This window comes from Rhinichthys klamathensis, unplaced genomic scaffold (genome assembly GCF_029890125.1).
Source record: "Rhinichthys klamathensis goyatoka isolate OS25496 unplaced genomic scaffold, OSU_Roscu_1.1 h1tg000019l_1, whole genome shotgun sequence".
In the NCBI taxonomy this organism is placed as follows: domain Eukaryota; kingdom Metazoa; phylum Chordata; class Actinopteri; order Cypriniformes; family Leuciscidae; genus Rhinichthys; species Rhinichthys klamathensis.
The window spans coordinates 5,239,809-5,261,790 of NW_026606570.1; the positions used below are offsets into that span (position 1 = coordinate 5,239,809).

General features: G+C 38.3%; 3 protein-coding genes across 4 annotated transcripts in view; 2 read left to right on the plus strand and 1 right to left on the minus strand.

The window, feature by feature from the left end:
* ppil3 (peptidylprolyl isomerase (cyclophilin)-like 3) overlaps positions 1-21,982 on the plus strand; it is a 242,276-nt gene that overhangs the window by 204,601 nt on the left and 15,693 nt on the right. The gene's annotated exons all lie outside the window — the stretch shown is intronic.
* zgc:101858 (uncharacterized protein LOC449555 homolog) overlaps positions 1-21,982 on the plus strand; it is a 55,657-nt gene that overhangs the window by 14,120 nt on the left and 19,555 nt on the right. The gene's annotated exons all lie outside the window — the stretch shown is intronic.
* lix1 (limb and CNS expressed 1) lies at positions 251-21,163 on the minus strand. Of its 2 annotated transcripts, XM_056236700.1 has the most exons (6): positions 20,811-21,158; positions 8,192-8,355; positions 3,764-3,904; positions 3,085-3,180; positions 982-1,059; positions 254-714 (listed from the first exon to the last, which is right to left on the minus strand). In XM_056236700.1, exons 1-6 carry the CDS (start codon positions 20,851-20,853, stop codon positions 331-333), a joined length of 906 nt encoding a protein of 301 aa, XP_056092675.1. In that variant the 5' UTR covers positions 20,854-21,158; the 3' UTR covers positions 254-330. The 2 variants fall into 2 exon arrangements, with proteins under 2 accessions (XP_056092681.1, XP_056092675.1); XM_056236706.1 differs by lacking the exon at positions 3,085-3,180 and having other exon boundaries at positions 251-714; positions 20,811-21,163.

A 21,982-nucleotide genomic window follows, 5' to 3' on the forward strand; every position in this document is an offset into this window, starting at 1 on the left:
GCAGGCTAGCAGAATAACAAAATTACGACAATGCAAAATATGTCCTCGTGCTGCCCTACAACACCTTTTATAGTAGATAGCTGAAGTCTCTAAAGATCTGTAGAAATTAAGCACCAGCATGTTTATAGTTTTATTAAATTATTACTTGTACAGAACATATTTACTGTCCTTTTTGTGAATCAAAATGTAATGTAAATAAAGAATATGCGCTAAAAACATCTAATGTTATGAAAGAAGCCTGAAAAATGTATATTGATACCACATGAAACACTTTAAAAAAAAATAAAAAAAATAAAGTCCAATATGTACAGCATATTCATTTTATCTAGCTCACTCCACTGATTCTCCATCACTCCCCTGAGAGGGAAACTGCCCGTGCTCTGAAGGATCAGTCATACTCTCCTCCAGACAGAGTCCCTCCTGAGCGTAGTACTCGAATTCAGTTTCTTCTCTCCAGGACATCTCCTCACTGTGGTAGCCCTCCAGATCCTCAGCATTAGCGTGACTGAGGGCTAAGCTCAGGATTTCTCTTTTCTCCTTGTAGAAGCGGAGTTCCCTGCCCGTTCTCCTGGCCTCTGCCAGCTCCTTCACGGCCAGCTGCAGCTCTTGGGAGAGCAGACCGGAGGATTTCTGCTCTTTCTGTAACCAGTCCAGCGCCATGTGGCTGCGCGTACGCTCGTCCAGACGCTGCTGTGAGTAGTAGTGGATCACGTCCTGTAAAAGAGACAATTAAACAAGAATGAGAAGGTTTGATGTCAAATTGACAGCATTGAATCTGGGACTTGAGAACAGGCTTTTTTTACTGGGGTAAAAAAGCAAAACCCGGCAACCTCATAGCAACACACTAAAACACTCAGAGCACCTTTGTAACTTCATGGAAACGCCCTGGCAACCACCTACAGCACCCTAATGGTGGTGAACTATGCACAGGATTACTCACATTTTCTTCAGAAAGGATTACAAAAAGTGAGTTATTCTTACCTGACGGCTACATCTCATCTCCCGAAAAGCCTTCAGAGTACCATTCCAGTGCAATAGTTGAAAAACTGTCATTATTTCCTATGAAAAAAAAATGTATTTGAAAACAGTCAAAAGATATCATATTGTAACTAATTCTATAACTAAAAGTCCTACAGATTTTGTTGATGTGTAGACAAAGATATATTGCTGGAAGCCAGTGATTAGTTTATAAAGTTTTAAATAGGGATATTTATTTTTAAAAAACCATTGCTTCGCTTCAGAAAGCATTAACCATGGAGTCGTATGGATTACTTTTATGATGGATGGATGGATGTGTTTTTATAGCTTCAAGAAGTCAAGCTATAAAGCTAGGAAGAGCCTGCGGGATATTATTTAATATAACTCTGACTGTGTTCGGTTGAAAGAAGAAAGTCATATACACCTTGGCTTGAGGGTGAGTAAATTATGGAATAATTTTTAGGTGAACTATTCCTTTAACTTGTCAAAGATATTTGAGGCAAAATTTCAAAGAATTAGAACAAAGCGTTTAGGTATGTTCACCAGAACTAAGAGGCCTAGAATTTGTGTTGATGTAAATAATCAAATTCTCCGAGACACCATCACATGATGTTAATTTTGAAGCGTGTTGATCATATTTAACACATTACCGTGTCTAAACAGATGCGTATTGCTTTAGCATTTTTTCTTCACTGATGTCATACTGGGGATTAGTGTAGACGGAGTGTGAAACAGAGCTCCATTGTGCGCACAGTGTGAAAATTATCAGTTGTTTTTTTTCTATCCACATGAATTTGTGCTCATCTATAGGCTCTGGAAAGCATTCATGAGTAGATTTTCCTCAGCGTTTGTAAGAGAAAATGGTATCCTAGTCTTTCATCATGAAGTGAAGAAAGCAGCTATTTGTCCCGTTTTCACACGTTTGACAGATGAGTAGCATGAGTAAAGTTTGGACCGCATACAAATTATTTATAGCATTTACTAGCAGCTACTATGAAATATGTGAAACATCAGCATAAATATGGAGTTATAGTTATCACAAACTAGCTGAAGCTTTCAAGTTTCAAAGAGGACACAGTTAGTGCCATAAAGGTAACGATAAAGTGGTTCATATACTTGTTCCAATTCTAAATTCTGAAGTTATACAGTATAATACATTTTGTGTGAGAATTGAACTGAAATTTAAGTCAGGAACACTTTATTTGAGGGTTCAATTCTCACTATTAACTAGTTGCTTATTAGTATGCATAATACAAGGATATCGGCTGTTTATTATTAAAGCAGATATTAATGCCTTATTCTGCATGACCCTATTCCATTAATCCTACCCAATACCTAAAGTTAAACGCTACAAAAACTACTTTACTAACTATTAATAAGCAGTAAATTAGGAGTTTATTGAGCCAAAAGTCATAATATTGTGAATATTATGACTAATAGTAATAGTGAATATGTGTTCCCCATATACTAAAGTGTTACCTTTAAGTCATTATTCACTTTATTTTATTCACATTATTCATTATTATTTTGTCAGAGTGAATAGAAAGTTCAAAAGAAAATAAATTTATTTGAAATAGAAATCTTTTGAAACATTATATCCTTCACGACCATGATCTTTTGATTAATCGAATGTATCCTTATACAATAAAATAATCAATTTCTTTATTAATTCCCCAAACGTATGAATGGTAGTAAATATTAATTCATTCAAAGGATCTGATTCAAAATAATGATTCTCTGATGTGTCATGTATCAGGGCTGATATTAAGTGACTAACATTGAATAACATGACTTCTGAAAACTTAGAATATAGTCACAGTAGTAATATGGACTAATCTTATGATGCTTTCATGGTGCTTTTGTATCCTATTTGAAGCTTGAAACCTCCAGTCCCCATTCATTGTCATTGCATGGAAAACCGCATCTGGAACATCATTCAAAATACCTTCCACAGAAAACAGAAACTGACAGAAAGTCAGTTTTAAGACAGATTTAAAATGAGTTCCAGCTAGACCAACGGCACCTAACCAGCATACTGTAAACCAGTCTGGACCAGCTGGTCTATTCAGAAGGGTAACATAGGGCAGTTTCTATTTTTTTTCTAACCTGAAATTCCAGCATGGTTCTCCCAGTGTTCAGCTCCAGCATGAGGCAGTATGCTCCTATACTAGTACTGGGGTCAGATGCATCTGAAATGTTACCCTGTGAACAGTGGGACACAATGCCTTACAGACGTGTCATCACTCAGCCCGAGCAGACACAAATACAGAAGGAGGTCTGGGTTTCATTAGACACCCCTTTGCTTTGTAATTCAGCTGGAGCAACTTGTCTTTATTGTTGGAGGAGAAAAGGCCAAGACTGCAGAGGATAAATGACATGAGACTGAAGGGAGACCACACATGCACACCTACACACACACACACAGAGAGAGAATGTGAAAAACTTGGCAGCTACTTTCAGGTTTGGGGTGAGGGAGGGTGGCATGACTTTTTTCCTTTTGGTACAAAGCCAATTTATCATTGGAATTGCTTCTCGGCTCTTAATTTTAAGGAATAGAGCCAGAGCAAGGACATGGTTCTTTAACTACAGTGGGTGGCCTTCCGTTCTTACAAACTATACAGTTTCTATAGACTGGAAAGCTTTAGTGCACAAAGAGTAATCTACAACTGAGCAAGAATGTACCAATGAAATTTGTTGCTACTGTTAATAACGTATACACTAGACAAAAAGTCCTAAACATCTTGTAAATCAAAACTGTCGATAAGCAGCTTAGTATGAGACTTACGCTAGTGGTGCTGACGGCTTCTTTCACGCTGTGGGATATGAACTCAGGAGTGATGCGGCGGCAGGGCAACTCATTAAACGTGGAGTTCATCAGAGCGATACGAGCTGCATCACGTCTGGCCTCTGCTTTACTGTAGCAGTACTGTCAGTGAGAGAGAGGCTGTCAGTTTATCATCATCATGAAATGCTGAAATATGATCATTTGCACTGATTGGGCAGTCTTTGGGATTTATTTTATTTTTGATTACACAAACACTCTAATTGGACTTCAAAGGAATTGTACACCCCAAAAAATGATACGGTCACAATGATTCGAGGAGGTCATCAGTGAATAATGGCATACATTTCAGTCAATTTCTCACAAAAAATTACTGTATGTCTTCATTAGACTTACAATGCAGCATGAGTTGTGTGGGACGCTTTTTTAGTACTTTTGTGTCATTTTATTGAGCAATCAGCTGGGTGAAATTAAAGGTATACAGGCTACATCTTTGACCAGTGTTTACCGAGCTTGATGAGTGAATGATCCGGAAAATAGTTCACAACTATAATATATATTTTTAATTATTACTGCCTTTAGTTATTATTTTGGAATTAATGTAAAAATGTTTAAAACATTAACTTGATCAAATGTATATTTGGTAAGGGAAATGTGACAACATTAAGTGTGTCACCGCTATGTTCAGTTAGTTTCTGTTTTCGTGGACTGCCAGTTTGTTTTCATTTGTCACGTGTCTTCCTCTTTCGGATTCCCGCCACTCGTTGATGGTAACTTGGTTACCGTTATTATTAGTTTGTTTGTTTCAGCTGTGTTCTATTAATCATCTTGTTTGAGTTTGTATTTAAGTTGTACCCTCACGTTTGGTCTCTCTTGAGTTTATGCGTGTTGCCACCATCTGTTTGCCTTTTGGATATTTGTAATTAAACTCATGTTCTTCTGTCTTCATCTCTCTGCCTGCCTGCAACCAGTGTGACAAAGTGTAACTGGGACATGAATTTATATTTAATTTAATAAAAAAAACGTACGATTTCTCTAACCCCAAGTGACGGGTAGGTTTAGGGGCTGGGTCAGGGGTAGGACATTCGTACGAATTCATAAAATATGTAGCCTATGATTTAGCTAAAATGAGCTCACCTTGAAAATACGTACGAATTGTCGTGAGATCGGGTTGGGTTGTCACTAGCCGCGTTTCCATTACCCTTCAAATTGCGCAAATTGAAATTGCGAATTGAAATTACGCTCAATGGAAACACGTCAATTTCGCAAAAACTCCCATTTATCGCAAAAAAGTTTTTACGCTCGCATGAGGAGGTTTTTCAGGCAATTCGAAAAAGGAATATTTCGCAAAACTGCAATGGAAACAGTTTTTGCGCATTTACAGTCACCTGACTTAGAAGACGCGGTGTGTTTGGGGTCCGTCCGTGGTATACGCAAATAATAATGGGCTAATAATTATCATAATTATTATAACATTTATTAGGCTACATATTTAGAAGATGCTTTTATCCAAAAAAAGGAACAAAGCAATTCGTCAAATGTCATTCATAATGGTTAGACAATAATAATACAGGGCTAAGATTATCACAAAGAAACACAAGATTTTGACGCATATCCAAGTGTTTGTGCGGAGTATGAGCGCGCTGCAGGCAGGGAGACGCGGGCGCGAACACTTGCGTTTTCCTATCAACAGTGAAAACAACTTAAAATACTCTATAATTTCTGGTCATACAGAAAATAATAATACATTATTCGCAACTATGCCTTTATTTGTGTAAACTCAAAATAACAAGAAAACGTTGTGCTTTTGTAAAATAAAATAAAACAATCATGCGCGCTTTCATGATCTCCGTGAAAAAAGCTAAAGCTTGAAATGTCCACTTTAAAACGAACAAATTCGAATCGAAAGCTAATACCTTCTGATTATGTAATCCGTATGAAAGGTGCATTTCTCTCTAAAGGTGCATTCGCGCGGCGCGCCTCAGCGGAGATGGAGATGTTTTTAGCCGACACTAATTTAGAAAACAATAGTTTATTAATAAAATTAAAATGCCTCGTTATTCTTTCAGACACATTTATTATCATTAGCCTATAACTCACCTAAATCACCTTTCTGTAGGCTGTGGTTCCAGAGACATAGGCCTAAATATGGCTCTTCTCATTCAGCACTGCGGGAAAAATATAATTTTCAGGTTCTAATTTGGCCTTAGAAAACCATTAAAATCTAAAAAAAAAAAATTATTAAGTTGGGAATATTTTAAATGTTTAGTAAAGGGGCAAAAAGTCATAAACAAACATCTGAAATTTAGTCGATTTTTTTTTTTTTCGCAGCATTTGTGTACAGTTAAAAAAAAAAAAAAATTGGTGTTCAACTTTGCATTTAAAAAAAAAACAACCACCGTTCATTTTTCGTTTTGCAATACGGGTTAAATAAGGAAAAACGAATGGACACAAATGTACACTGACCGTTTGGACAGAGTTCTTTATTAAATTCATAAAAGAAACAATAGGCTACAGGAATACTGGATTCTAAACCTCAAAGAAATGCCACAATCAGACCTCGGAGCAGAAATGAGGGAGAAACACCCAGAAACTCCTTATGCCGTTCGCAGTATAGGCTACGGGTCTTTCCCTGCCATTAATGCTTGGATAACACACCACGTCTCCTTCTATTAATAATAATGTCTAGTGTGGTGGTGCGGTGGTGCGGTGGCTGTGATATAGGGATATAGGCTATAAACCTACCCGTTGATGTTTAAATGACTTATCGCGAGAGGGGAAAAAGTCGCATAACATCAGTTAATGGAAACGCCGTCATTTCGCAATAGTTTTTTATCGACATTTAGAAAAAATCGCAAAAGTTTTGCGCAAATCTGTAATGGAAACGCGCCTAGTGACATACTCCCGTGTCTCAGTTTAGTTTAGTCAGTTGTTTTAATGTTTGTGTTTAGTTAGTGTTTTCTCTTACATATTTCTGCATGTGTTCGAATTATTTTTGGATCGTAAACAAAGTCTGAGTGAATCTCCTTCGTCGCGCTTGCTGACCAGAAGTGTGAAACAATATTCTAACAAGTATTTTATTCTGTATTTATTTAAGTAATAAGTATTCTTTTTAAAAAAGTAGGTATATGCTTAAGTGTAATTCTTCTCAAGAGCAGCCACATTCATTATCATTGCATGAAAAAGAGCAGCCAGTACAGCCTTCAAAATATCTCCTTTTATGTTCCATGCAAGACAGTCGAACAGGCCTGGAACATGTATGTAAATGACAGAATTTTCATTTTAGGATGAACTAATCCTTTACGTTAAACTAGTCCTCAAAAACATGTCTTATTCACAGAGCCATGCAGAGCCACATCACAAGATTATTTTAGATGATGTCTGTGAACCACAAACTGCTGAGATTAATTTCTGGATTTGTAATATTTCTGAAAACCTTTACCGTGCAAAATAATGATCAGGCCATTACATTTACAAGCAGTGCTGGAATGAAGATGGAATTCTGAGAATTGTTAAGAATGTTTTGAGGATATAAAAAGAAACCCTTAGCACCAATGATCTCTGTGATCTACTTAGGCACAATGCTTTTGGGAAATGCAGCCCAGGTCTTTGATATAAAAGAAAATTCCTGTTGGAACCGAGCTACTTTGTGAATGAAATAATCCGTATAAAGTGTGAGAGTATTTCCCATGTGCTCAATCCCTGATCAATGATTTTCATTTAGACAGTATCACTGAAGTAGTGATTCCCTGGTGTGTTTCATTCTCTCCAAAGAGCAGCAGCTAGTACAGAATTTTTCACAAATAACAGTAATTTCAAATAGAGACCATGGTAACAACATCAGAGGTTTAAATGGGCCATTGCAGTGGTGTTTTTCATGCATTATAATGTCAACGTCAGATAGATTTTTCAATCGAAGGACTGATGTCATATTCTTTATAAAATACCCCTGATTCCTAGTTTATTTTCAAATAGTTCAATCATAGAAGAAAAAAAAACATTTCAGAATAACAAGATCTGTTCCCAATCAAGCACTTCACAATGACAAATGAACAAATAAACTCGTTTATTTTCAAGATTAATTTCAAAGAACATTCCATTTCAACTGAAGTAAAATGCCACATACTGATTTGCGGCTGGCAGGAGTAATTTAGCAAATAAGAACCACCTGTTGGCCCTCCTCATTTTCACACAAGAGCCTCTTCTTTTATGGCTGAACCGAATAGCCTACTGATGAGTTCAGAAAGAGTCTAGACCTGATTTAATAATGGAATTTAACTAGAATTGAACAAAAATGAAGAGATTTAAGGTAATTTGAAAATAATATATTGCTCAATTTTTAAAAATCACATAAGAAAGGGGCCTGTATGAATTTATCCAATACAGTACATGCCAAATAAAAATGTGGAAGTTCAATTTCAGTTCACTTACCTTAAAATTTCCGAAGCAGCTGCCACCTGGTAAGGTGACGTAGCACATGTAGGGAGGGCTGGGTGAGGGAATGGACTCATAGACTACCAGATTCTCTGTCTCCATCATCACACCTTTCACTTGTTTCTGCTCCCAAAACTTGTGAAGCATTCCCACAACATTCACTAAGCAAGAGCAGGAAAAGGAGAATCTTTAGATATGTGATCACATACATTTTGATGTGCACAATATGCACCACTACAAGTAAGGAAGTATGATTTCTCTCACCCAAGACACAATGCAACACATTCTCATCCCAAGTCATCTAACTGACGCTTTTGACCATGCGTCAACATACCGACGCACATGGCACCCCTTAAGCGTCAATATGAGACGCGCCTCCTAGTGGTCTAATGCTACGTTCACACCGGACGCGAATAGCGCGTCAGGCGCGAGTGATTTCAATAGGCTTGTTTGAGATGAGCAAAATCTGCGCAGAACCGATCATAGACATAATAAATACATAGACGCCCTATTGTCCGCTTTGGAACGTTGCTGCGATACGTCAACGGGTCCGCCATTTTGCTGAGGGCAAGACTGCACTGTAATCAAATGTAAGTAAACGGGGGAGCTGCGTTTTTTCTGGATAAAAACAAACTGTTTTTACATTTGTCAACCGATTTCAGTGGTTTGTATGTGGTGTACAAAAGGTTCCATCTCTAGTTATTTAAAATCTCGATAGTTAGACTTGTAAAATATTTTTTTTTAATAAAGAATGGTCAAAGCTCAGGTCATGTATCTGGCTTTTTATTCTTGGATAAGAATGGTGAAGACCCCCATACTGAGATATAATTTAAGTTTTCTTATTGTGGAAAAAGCATTTTCTGTGATTGACCAGATTTTAGCAATAACAAAGATAACTGATGGATCCTTTATAATAATAGGTTATGGTACAACTACAGTGCAATGCAAATAGTATATATAACATAAAGTGAGAAGTAATAGTAAATAGTTTAGTCAATAAAATAAACAAATAGTATACAGCAAATAAAATAGTAATGATTAGTATAATTATGTAATATCATAAGTACAATAATACAATCATAAAAATATTGATAATAGCATAGTTTATTAATAATACTATAATAATAGCAATAGAATAAGAAATCTCAATTACAGAATATACACAATAAAAAATAAGTTAAATAGTGACTTTAATATTTAACTCTTTTTGTTAAATTTCAGTTTTATTGATCAGTAATAGCCATTATAACAGAAGCAGCTTCAGTCAAACATACAGCTGGATACAATGTTAAAATAGCCTAAATATAAAGTTATGAAACTTCACTTTGCCCTCAGCCAAAACGATTTGCCAGGGAACCATTTATAGATTAATGAGACCAAAGATCGCCCGTTAGATATAGGCTACACAAGACGAATTATATCTCATGTTTAACCACTAGAGTAGACTACAGACATCCGAGTCAGCGGCAAAACTTCAAAAGCACTGGCCGAGGGACGGCTGTTCCAGGCGGGGTAGACGAGCGCTGAGCGCATCTTACAACTCCGAAAACGTCAGATCAAATTTTTAAATAGGCGCTATCTTTATAAACAAACCACATATTTGAGCTTTAAACAACTACATTGTCGACTGAAAAACTATTAAAACTACATTTCGTGACACAATAACAGTAGTATTTTTAAATTTATCCTCTGAACGTTACTATTACTAATTAAATCATGACCAAATACAACCAAAAACAAACGTTCAGTCTTGCTTGTTAAATTTCAGTTTTATTGATCAGTAATAGCCATTATAACAGAAGCAGCTTCAGTCAAACATACAGCTGGATACAATGTTAAAATAGCCTAAATATAAAGTTATGAAACTTCACTTTGCCCTCAGCCAAAACGATTTGCCAGGGAACCATTTATAGATTAATGAGACCAAAGATCGCCCGTTAGATATAGGCTACACAAGACGAATTATATCTCATGTTTAACCACTAGACCAGCCTTTCTCAAAGTGGGTGCCGCGGCACACTGGGGTGAGACACGTTATGCAGAAGTATAGTATAGTTTGTATGTGTGTTTGTCAGAGCCTGCAGTTGCTGTGTGACGCGCGTTCGCGCGGTCGGTGTTGTTGCTATAACGCGGTGCTATGGGTTGCGTCACTTGCGTCAAGTTGTGTGTGTGTCTTGCTTCGGTCTTGTGAGACGGATTTTTATGGTTAATTTTATATATATATATATTTATCTAAAATGAATTTACAATTTTAATAATACGTTCATATGTTTAAAAAGAAGAAGAATGTATTTATCCTCGAAAGCTATTTTCCATTGTGTGGCGATGTGTACAGCCCCAAACAGCGCACAAAACAGGCATTTTTCTCAATTCCCGGTATGAGAGGTATGGGAAAGTTGCCATCCCCAACATGGCGGCGCCGTTGACGTACGCTCCAGCGGCCAATAGGGCGTCTATGTATTTATTATAGTGATGGGCGGATCGATCCTGAAGTATCGATACTTCGATGCTGACGTGGTATCGAAAAGGATCGATCCTCGCATAAAAATATCGATCCAAATGTGTATTTTCTTTTACCAGTAATTTTTTATTAATTTAGCACGCAATTCAGTGCGTAAAATAAGCTTCTAAGTGGAAAAATAAGCGAATGTTAGCGGGTAATTGTGTAGTATAGAACCGGATAGAACCTTTTCTCCTAGTCATCTGTATACAAGACGAAACCAATCAATCACAGAGAGTGTTCGATGCTGGTGCTTCGCTGAGCTCACAGGCCCAGTGCGTTTGGGAAACGAAGCCTTGCTTAGATGACAGAGAAACAATCGGGAGTAATTTCGCAATAAACAAACCAAAACTGTACATAACGGTTTAAAATGTTGACGTCAGTAAGATCTTTTTTATGAAATTAATATTTTTATTCAACAAGGATCGATGCATTAAATTGATCAAAAGTGACAGTCAAGGGTTTTACACTGTTAAAAAAAATCTACTTCATATAAATGCTGTTCTTTCAACTTTGTTTATCAAATAATTCTGCATAAAATGTATCATGGTTTCCAACAAAATATGAAACTGTTTTCAACATTGATAATAATAAGACATGTTTCCTGAGCAGCAAATCAGCATATTAAAATGAATTATCATCATGACTGGAGTAATGATGCCGAAAATTCACCTTTGATCATATGAATAAATTACAGTTTACTATGGCATAGAAAACAGATAGCCTATGTTAAATTGTTAAATTGTAATATTACAGTTTTTACTAAGAGAAATAAAAATCTTACAGACCCCAAACTTTTGAACAGTAGGCTAGTACTAGTAGGCTAGTACTATAATTAGGGTAGTTTTGTAAAAGTCACTGACTAATTAAAGGGGAGTTGAGAGCACAAATCACAAAATATTTAGGCCTAGTAGTCATGAAAAAGTGTTCAGATTTAGCATATTAATGATGCATTCACCTCATAAATCATGACACACAGGAAAGTGCATACAAGTTCAAATGCATGCTTTTAAAATGAAAAAGTATCGGTATCGGTATCGATATCGGCGATACTGGCCTTGTATTTACTTGGTATCGGATCGATACAGAAATTTGCAGTATCGCCCATCACTAATTTATTATGTCTATGGAACCGATCACCGGTGATCAGCGCGAGATGCATGCCGGTTAGAAATGTGTCCGAGTGCGGTCCGCCTTGCTCTGATGTCATGCTGACGTGTGTCAAAAAACTCTCGCGACCGCAAGGCGCACGTGTAGGATTCTGCAGTCGCGCGCAGTTGCTCTCCACCGACTGCGCTGATCAAAAGCATGATGGGAAACGACTTGCTGACGGCACAGCTTAATGCTCATTGGTTTAAACAACCGTGATGTATTGTTCTCTTTTAAAATGTTTGATTTTAAAACTCTGATATCATGTTTTATGTGTATAGATTATGTGTGGATATCCCCAAACTCTCTGACAGTGCGATCTATGTGATGTAATTTAAAAAAAAATTTTTTTAAAATAAAAACACATATCTGTAAAGAAAAAAAATGATTCATAAACATATAGGCCTATTTAAAATGGAATTAAATAAGTACTTTGGGTGTCTTGTTCATTATATTTATTTTCATATTCAAGCAACAAAACTTAAAATACATCCAGTTTATTAGCAACACCGTGCACGAGTGTGAATCCCGCGATATCCGCCTCTGCAACATGACATCATGACTTTGCGTAAACATACACGCCACTTTCAATTCAAGTGGCGTGTTATCTATACGCATTTGGACGGGGTTGGGGTAGGTCATATATTTATATTGCATACATACGCCATTTCATGAGATCAGTCTGGCCTTTGATCTCACAGGTGTCAGATCCACTGCGAGAAGAGCGATCTGTCCGGCTTGCCTGCGCTTTTTTCACTCCTCCTCTCACTGCAGCCGCCTACTCTCGACTACATTTCAGGCGAGGCAAGGCGCATCTCAAACAAGCCTAATGTTAAGTCAATGCAAAGACGAGTTATGCGCGTAAAAAATTCCTGCGGCGCGAATGAGGAGTAGAGCGCGGCGCGGTAGACTCGAATACGCCTCATTCGCGCGTCAAGTTCGCGCGAATGGCGCGAATTGAGCGTCTGGCGCGTTACGCGCGTTGCGCGAATGGTGCATTTTGTGCATTCACGCGTTTGACGCGAATTCGCGTCTGCCGCCCGAATTGAAAAATTTGAACTTCTGCGTCAATTCGCGCCGCGTTAACCAATCAGGAGCCTAGCTGCTTGCTGCTGTCACGTGGTGAAGTCTCTGGATGCTTCAATAAATTATTTTGTAATTTAACGGTGGTTCTAATGTAGTTCTAATGCACAACAAAGCAAATATTTTATCACATAAAACTTGATTTCAATATAGGCCTATGAGATATTCATTTTGTATTGAATGCTATTTATTCCATATCTAGATTAGGCCTATATGAAATATTATTATAATGTAAAGACAACCAACATTCGTGTCTGGACAGTGATGTGTGTGAGAGAGAAAAAAATCACAGGACAGATTAATCACTTTTGGAGGCTGGCTCCATTTATCATCAAAACAAAAATAAATGACAGATTAGGTGGATGAGGGCGAGGGTGATCCTCGCTCCGATGCGGGACAACAGGTCATCAAGCTGGGCGCGGGACAGGCGGAAGTACCGCTGACAGCGGCCGTCGTCCAGGCGCAGCTCCTGGAGCGAGCAAATGGTGAAACTCGCCACACTGGGTTCGCCTTTGAAGGGTCTGGTGGACACAAATACGGCGACGATGACCCCTACGCCGCCGTTCTGCTCTCGTATTCAGAATATGTGCTATTCAGAGCAAATACAGAGCGGTGACTCTCTCGATGAATGCTCGATCAACATAAAAAAAGATGGCCGCCAACGGGTTTCGATTCAGACGCGCGTAAATTTCGCTTCAAAGTTTTGTTTTTTACGCGCGTCAATTTCGCTCTTGACGCGCGAATGGATTCAAAGTGGTCAAGCGTATAACTAGACGCGGTAGGCGTGAATTTGACGCGCTATTCGCGTCCGGTGTGAACGTAGCATTACCCTAACCCTACCCCAGACCTAAACCTACCCATAACGGAAGCGTCATCTAACTGACGCTAAAGGGTGCCATGTGCGTCGGAGCATGGTCAAAAGCGTCAGTTAGATGAAGCCCGAGGATGAGCGTCTCATATTGACGCTTAAAGGGTACCATGTGCGTCGGCATGTTGACGCATGGTCAAAAGTGTCAGTTAGATGACGCCTTACAAATGGTATATTCTATCCCCTAAGAAAACTTTCTGCAGACAAAAAAAAAAAAAAAAAATGTCCCCACAAGGTAAAAAAAATTACTGGTATTTTTATACTTGTGGGGACATTTGGTCCTCATAATATTGGAAAAATCAGGCACACACACACACACACACACACATTGGGTTTCCATGTTTTATGGGGACTTTACATAGGCATAATGGTTTTTATACTGTACAAACTGTATATTCTATCCTCTAACTCTACCCCTAAACAAAACCATCACAGAATACTTTCTGCATTTTTACATTTTCAAAAAAACATGATTTAGTATGATGTATACGCGGTTTACGCATGCACACACACACACACACATAAAACTGTCATTATTTAATCACCCTCATGTTGTTCCAAAACTGAATTATTTTCTTCTTTCTTCTGAACACAAAATAAATTATAAAAAATTATGAAAAAACCTCATATAGGTTTGGAACGATATGAGGGTGAGTAAATCATAGATTTTGGTTGATGAGAGAAGTATCCCTTTAAGATGATTTGTGATGAATTCAGTATATTGAGTATTTTATTTAAATCTTGTTTGTTAGTATTCAATCTTTTACCTCAAAGGTCACTAATAAGTTGCAGAGGTTCAGTTGTTTATAATGTCAAAGCGTCTAAGTGGTTACATAAGAGGTTTTTGACTGCTGTGTTTATTGAAATTGTGCCTGTTAATCATACAAACTTAGTTCAGACAGTGTCACTTTTATACTGATACATTTTTATACGGATCTATGGCTCTGATACGCAGATCTAAGTCACCCGACAAGTTAGTCGTAATCATTGCAGCAACAGGCAAATGAATGTTAAAGTGTATGATTCATCATTCAGCATTTACATTGAAATAAAAGACTGTTCTCTTTAATGTATACTCAAAAATACCCAGCTAGAAATGTTACGTTCCCAGAACGTTCTGAGAACGTCCCCGCTGGTGTCAAGGACGTTGCCTGGTAACGTTCCCACAACGTTCCCAGACAGACACGATGTGGAGTTCTTTAAAGGGTTTGGGGACGTTATTTGGAGGACCTTCAGGGAACATTCAGGATGTTCTGGTAACGTTTAGAGGACAATATTTAATTCAGAAATCCAATGTTCCCAGAACATTCTGAGAACGTCCCCGCTGGTGTCAAGTAACCAGGCGACGTCCGTTCCCACAACGTTCCCAGACAGTCACAATGTGGAGTTCTTTAAAGGGTTTGGGGACGTTATTTGGAGGACCTTCAGGGAACATTCAGGATGTTCTGGGAACGTTTAGAGGACAATATTTAATTTAGAAATCCAATGTTTCCAAAACATTCTGAGAACGTCCCGCTGGTGTCAGGAACGTCGCTTGGTAATTGTAATGATGCAGCGGACGAGGAGAGATCCATTTGCAGGCTTTATTAAATAACAGGGTCAGACAGGCAAGGGTCGAATACCAGCGATATAAGCAGAGCAGAATACACACAATCAGAGTCCAAGAACAGGCAAAGGGTCGGTGCAGGTGGCGAAACAATCAGAATACAGAGTCCAGGCAGAGAGTAAGGCAGGCAGCAGACAACGAGAGGTAAGGTCCAGATAAAGTCGTAACAGGTAAACAAACACAGGGTACAAACGCTCAGAATAGTTCACTGGGAAAGCAATACTTTGCACCGAGTAAATGTGAAAACCAGGTATTTATGGTGTGAGAGAAACAAGGTGATAAGACACAGGTGAATGAAATGAGTGCTGATGAATCCGGGCAGTGAGTTATGGGAAATGTAGTTTGTGAGGAAGTGATTATAGTCTATTGTGGAGCGCCCTCTGGTGGCTCTCGAGGGCACTCCAGCTGGTGATCGTTACAGTAATGTTCCCACAACGTTCCCAGACAGTCACGATGTGGAGTTCTTTAAAGGGTTTGGGGACGTTATTTGGAGGACCTTCAGGGAACATTCAGGACGTTCTGGGAACGTTTAGAAGACCATATTTAAAGCAACACCATGTGATTTTTCCTCAGCGGTCGCCCTACAGTTTGGAAGCAGAATTGTCCATTACTGCTGTCGTAAATAATTTAGCCTTCCGCAGCCGACTGTCGCACGCGCACGCTCGCTGTTTATCCAGCACCGGCTTTGGAATCAACAATGGCAGACATCCCAACCTGCAAGAAGTCATTTCAGGGAGGTATATCTTGGTGACTGGATTGTTGACGGGGGGGAGGCGGCTGGTGGCGGGTTGACTAGCTTTCGTGAGGCACACTCGCAAGGTCTCTCGCTCTCTCTCTCTCAGCCGTGCTCGCGCTATGTATGTTATGCGCGCAGTATGTTCTGTCTCGCATGCGCGCTCTAGATTCCGGCAGATCGGAACTAATTTGCGGGCATCAGGGAGACGCAGGAGACTCCCGGGAGACTTGGGATGTCTGCAATGGCCACAGACAATTTGAGGAAGTGGTGGGGGAAGTGACGTATGCCGTAAAGCAGTCGAATTTTGTAGTTCTTTTTGTGCACGGGTTCCTACCCGAAACCCGAAGTTACATAGTGCCAGTAAAAGCGATACAGACCACGTCAGGCTATGGCAGACGTGTCATTTAACTTATTTTAAGTCGATGTACCATCACAAGGGTCTTGGAAATATATTATGAAGGTTGAAAAACTACATAGTGTTACTTTAATTCAGAAATCCAATGTTTCCAAAACATTCTGAGAACATCCTGCAGAACTTTTAGGGACCAACTTAGAATATAATTTTTTTGTCCTATTAAGGTCTTCTGTTATATTTAAAGAATAAGAAGCTGATGCTTCTCCGCTTCAACCTGATCTGCAGGCTCTGTGTGTGTGACAGGAGTTTTTTTATTTTTATATATACTGTGTACATTTTGCTGCCATTGTTGCTAAGCTTAAAACGTCTGCATTCTTGATTTTATAATAACAATTGTAAAAGACTGTTTTACATCAATGAGCCAAATAGCGGGATCACCACAACTTTTTTCCCATGGAAAAGTGGTGTAGCCTTTACCAAATAATAGGAAAAAATGACAATAAAAGAAAAGAGACAAAAATAATCAAACATATTCTAAAGACCCTCGCATTGAACTTTATGCCGCTTAGATTTCGTGAAGAGACTGTGCAGGCTATGTAAACAAGAGTTAAAATAAGCAAATTGGAATAGGCCTAGCGCTTACGTTAGCTTGTTTATCTAAAAAAAAAGCCAATATAGCCTGACCATCTACGCGAGAATGGTTCATTAAAATAACTTTACATGATAATCACATTGGCTTTTTCTGGCTCACTGTCGGTGAAGAAAACAGGAAAAAGACTGCCGTCAGGTGTCCGTCCGAGAAGGGTCCAGCCCGCAGACAAACCAGATAAACGTGACAGAAGTTGACGGAAGTTGAACCTCAGTTCGTCCCGCGTCACCGCGCACAAAACGTGATGTATATGAGAATGTTTTCATTAAGTTAGTCACAAAACGTTTTCATATGGTCAACAGAGAACCATATGGGAACGTCCTTATTATGTCCTCTTTGTAATGTTGCTATGTGACCATAAAAGAACCAATATGGAACGTTCCCCTAAAGTCACATAAAGAACGTCATTGTATGACCAACTTAGACCCATATGAGAACGTTTTGATTACATCCTCTTTGTAACGTTGTTGTGTGACCATAAGATTACCCTTATGGAACGTCCCCCTAAAGTCATATAAGGAACGTTATAATATGACCAACTTAATCATATGCGAATGCTCTGATTATGTCCTCTTTGTAACGTTGTTGTGTGACCATAAAATAACCAATATGGAATGTCGCCCTAAAGTCCTATAAGGGAGGTTATTTTTATGACCAACTTAGACCCATATTAGAATGTTCTCATTAAGTTAGTCACAAAACGTTCTCATATGGTCAACAGAGAACCATGGGAACGTCCTTATTATGTCCTCTTTGTAACGTTGTTATGTGACCATAAGATTACCATTACGGAACGTCTCCCTAAAGTCCTATAAGGAACGTTATAATAGGACCAACTTAGACCCATATGAGAACATTTTGATTACGTCCTCTTTGTAACGTTGTTATGTGACCATAAGATTACCATTACGGAACGTCTCCCTAAAGTAATTTAAGGAACGTTATAATAGGACCAACTTAGACCCATATGAGAACGTTTTGATTACATCCTCTTTGTAACGTTGTTATGTGACCATAAGATTACCATTACGGAACGTCTCCCTAAAGTCCTATAAGGAACGTTATAATAGGACCAACTTAGACCCATATGAGAACGTTTTGATTACGTCCTCTTTGTAACGTTGTTATGTGACCATAAGATTACCATTACGGAACGTCTCCCTAAAGTAATTTAAGGAACGTTATAATAGGACCAACTTAGACCCATATGAGAACGTTTTGATTACATCCTCTTTGTAACGTTGTTATGTGACCATAAGATTACCATTACGGAACGTCCCCCTAAAGTCCTATAAGGAACGTTATAATAGGACCAACTTAGACCCATATGAGAACGTTTTGATTACGTCCTCTTTGTAACGTTGTTATGTGACCATAAGATTACCATTACGCAACGTCCCCCTAAAGTCATTTAAGGAACGTTAAACTGCAGCACTTTCATTACCAAAAGAGGACGTTTCAGGAACGTCCCTAATGTTCTGTAAAGGTTCGGAATGTTCGTCACCTTTAGAGAACTTTTAGGAAACGTTATCAATGGTCGCGGGAACGTCACCTTCTACTTGGGTAGATTCTACCCAATTGGCTTGTCAGAGTGAAATTCAAACAGGAAGTTAAATTCTGCAGCATTTAATGGCAATGTTCACTCAATGAAAATTCAGTCACCATTTAATCAGTCTCATGTCGTTGGACCTGTATTTCTGACTTTATTTCTTCTGTGGAAACACAAAAGAAGGTATTTTGAAGAATATTTTTAATTCTCTCTCTCTCTCTCTCTCTCTCTCTCTCTCTCTCTCTCTCTCTCTCTCTCTCTCTCTCTCTCTCTCTCTCTCTCTCTCTCTCTCTCTCTCTCTCTCTCTCTCTCTCTCTCTTTTGTCCATACAATGAAAATGAATGGGGTCCAAAACAACACTGGGCCACGCTGACTTTTGTGATAGTGATATAAATACACACTGAGACATTTTGTTCCACAAAGGAAAGAAAGTCATACAGGTTTGAAACAACATGAGGATGAATAAACAATGAAAGAATTTAAATTTTTACAACTTTGCAGAACGTTTTTAAATCACTTTTATGCTGTACAATCGTAGAGAAACCAAAAAGATAAATATTATTAATCATTTCATGTTTGTTCGTCGTAATTTAACTTACTTAGTCATTCCATTACTTAACATTTTAACGCGTCGCCTTTAAAACACAATTGTTTACCTCCATGTCAGTCTTTCCCATTTATACCAACATCCACTGTAACATTAGTGTGACGCCTGTCCAGCATCAGCACATGGAATCATTTTCCTAGCAAAACAAACAGGTGTCCATGGACACATCAGGGAGTTGTGGTGTGATTTCAGTGTTTCACACCCACAGTAAGTGCAATGTTTGTGCAGTCTTGCTTTAATCAGCTCAAGCATATAAAACACACCCCCTCTAAAGGGGTCAGCAATAATATTGAGAAGGGGAACCAAAGGTATATTTTTGTAAAAAAGACCATGAATGTGGGAACACAGACTTGTTTTTACAGCATGAAATTTTCCAGCTTTTTGTTTGTTTGAAAGAGTCAGCTGCTGCGAGCACCGCCCAGCCTATGTTTGTGGTTCAACACACACTACGTGAGTGTTTAATTCCAGTCTCCTGGTGTATGAACTGCCTTGTTTCAGCTGAAGTGGAACAGAAACAAAAGCTGTGTCTGTGAATGATTGAGCTTTGGTTTAATCAAATGATTGACTGTATTTCATCAAACACCCCTAACATCTAAGTGTTTTTTCACTGTGTCCTCCCCTGACTAGTTGCTAAACAATGTTTGCTATAGTTACTTTTTGGAGTATCATCCAGTTAGTGGCAGCCTATAGATCACAGGCGGCATATAAGGTCAATGTTAGGCACAGAGCGCATGCCCCAATATAAAATACAATTAAAACAAATGTAAAACTGCTCTCTTCAACAATATTATTTTAAAAACTTGCCCACAAATGTTTGAATGTTTGACCAAAACACACTAAATAATCACACAGTAATATTGTGTATTACTTATTGTTTTCAATTTTAATATATTTTAAATATAACTTATTCCTGTGATGGCAGAGCTGAATTATCAGCATCATTACTCCAGTCTGCAGTGTCTCATGATCCTTCAGAAATCATTCTAATATGCTGATTTGCTGCTCAAGAAGCATCAATGCTTAATATACTTGTGAAATAATTGGCATACATTTTTTTCAGGATTCCTTGATGAATAGAAACATTTATTTAAAGATTTAAAAAAGATCAGCATTTATTTGAAATAGAAATGTTTTGCAACATTATAAATGTCTTTACTGGCATTTTTTTAATCTATTTAATCACAGGCATTTTACTCTAAATTGTCATTAGAGCAAGACTCAAACCTGCAAACTTTCTGCACTTAAAGGATGAATCATGCGCCATCTCTTCATAATGCACATAAGGTGTTGAGCTACCCTAATTCAGAAATCCCAGAATGAATCTAGAGCCAGCCATTATTTATTTAAATATTCATATATATATATATATTTACATTTTTACATTTTTGACCCAACAGGACAAGTCCCCCCTCCACAGTTATGCGAAACTGCATTGCTTTTTCATGACAGTATAAAGAACATGAAGCACAAGGTGAAAGATGAGAACATCTACACTTCTGCTAGGTCTTACTCACAGTCTTTGAAGGTTCTATCATCATCAGAATCTGGTCCAGACATGATTTCCAACTACAAGTCTCACACGTCCTACAGCAATCCTCCTTCTCAGTCTCCAGCTCTCACATGCTCTGGAGAAGTTCAAACCATCAGTTAAGCTCCAGAAAGGGTGAACATGTGGAGGTCCCCTATTAGCCTTCTCCTCTCTAGTCCCAGAGCAGTCTGTGGAGCCCTATTACGCCGGCCCCCGGGGGTTCTCTTCAGTGGCTGGCCCACCTTTTGTCAAGGGTTGAACTAATTAGCTGTGAGGTTGGTTGTTGCACTGCACTCCCTTATATTCACACACACTCTCAGCACATACACACTCTCACAGCCTGTTGTACACTCCCACTCGACTGAGTCGAATAAGCCCTGGCCCAGGAATGCAACCCCCTTCTCCATTCATTCACAGCATGCCTCTGCCTTCTCCTTCACAACACGCTTTACATATGCAGTGCCCAACAACTCACTGAAAAAACATCCAAGATGGACAGCAGACAACTTCTGACTGTTTTATTGACCACTTAAATAGCTGTTTAACTTAACAAGATCCTGAAATTGGTGGGGAACAAAACATTTAAAATGCAATTATAAATCATAGCATTCATTTGCAAAGAGACTCTCCACTGTCCTTGTAATATACAGTAACCCCAAAATGGATCGACACGTTAAAGGATACTTCACCCAAAAATGAAAATTCTGTCATCATTTAATCACCTTAATGTTGTTCTAAACCTGCATGAAGTTCTTTATTTTGTTGAACATAAAGGAAGATATTTTAAAGAATGTTGGGTAACACTTTAGAATAATGGTCTGTCATTAATAAGTGCAGGAAGTAATGCAGGACTAAGGACTACATTAACTTCAGCGCTACTGCTATTAACTAAAATAGAAACAAGCTTAACTAATCAGTAAGTAATATCAAATTTAGGAGATAGTTCCGTATTAGGTAATCAATAATTACTTAATGAGATTAGCCTCATTAATAACTATTAACTAACTGACAAATTATAAAGAACATTATCGTGTGTCTGACATTGTGACATTATCGTCATAATCAGTCATCATTTTTACTCAGAATATAGTCATGAAATGCATCACTAATTACTCAAGTGTTACCTAGTTACTATGCAGGAACAACTAGTGATTTGGA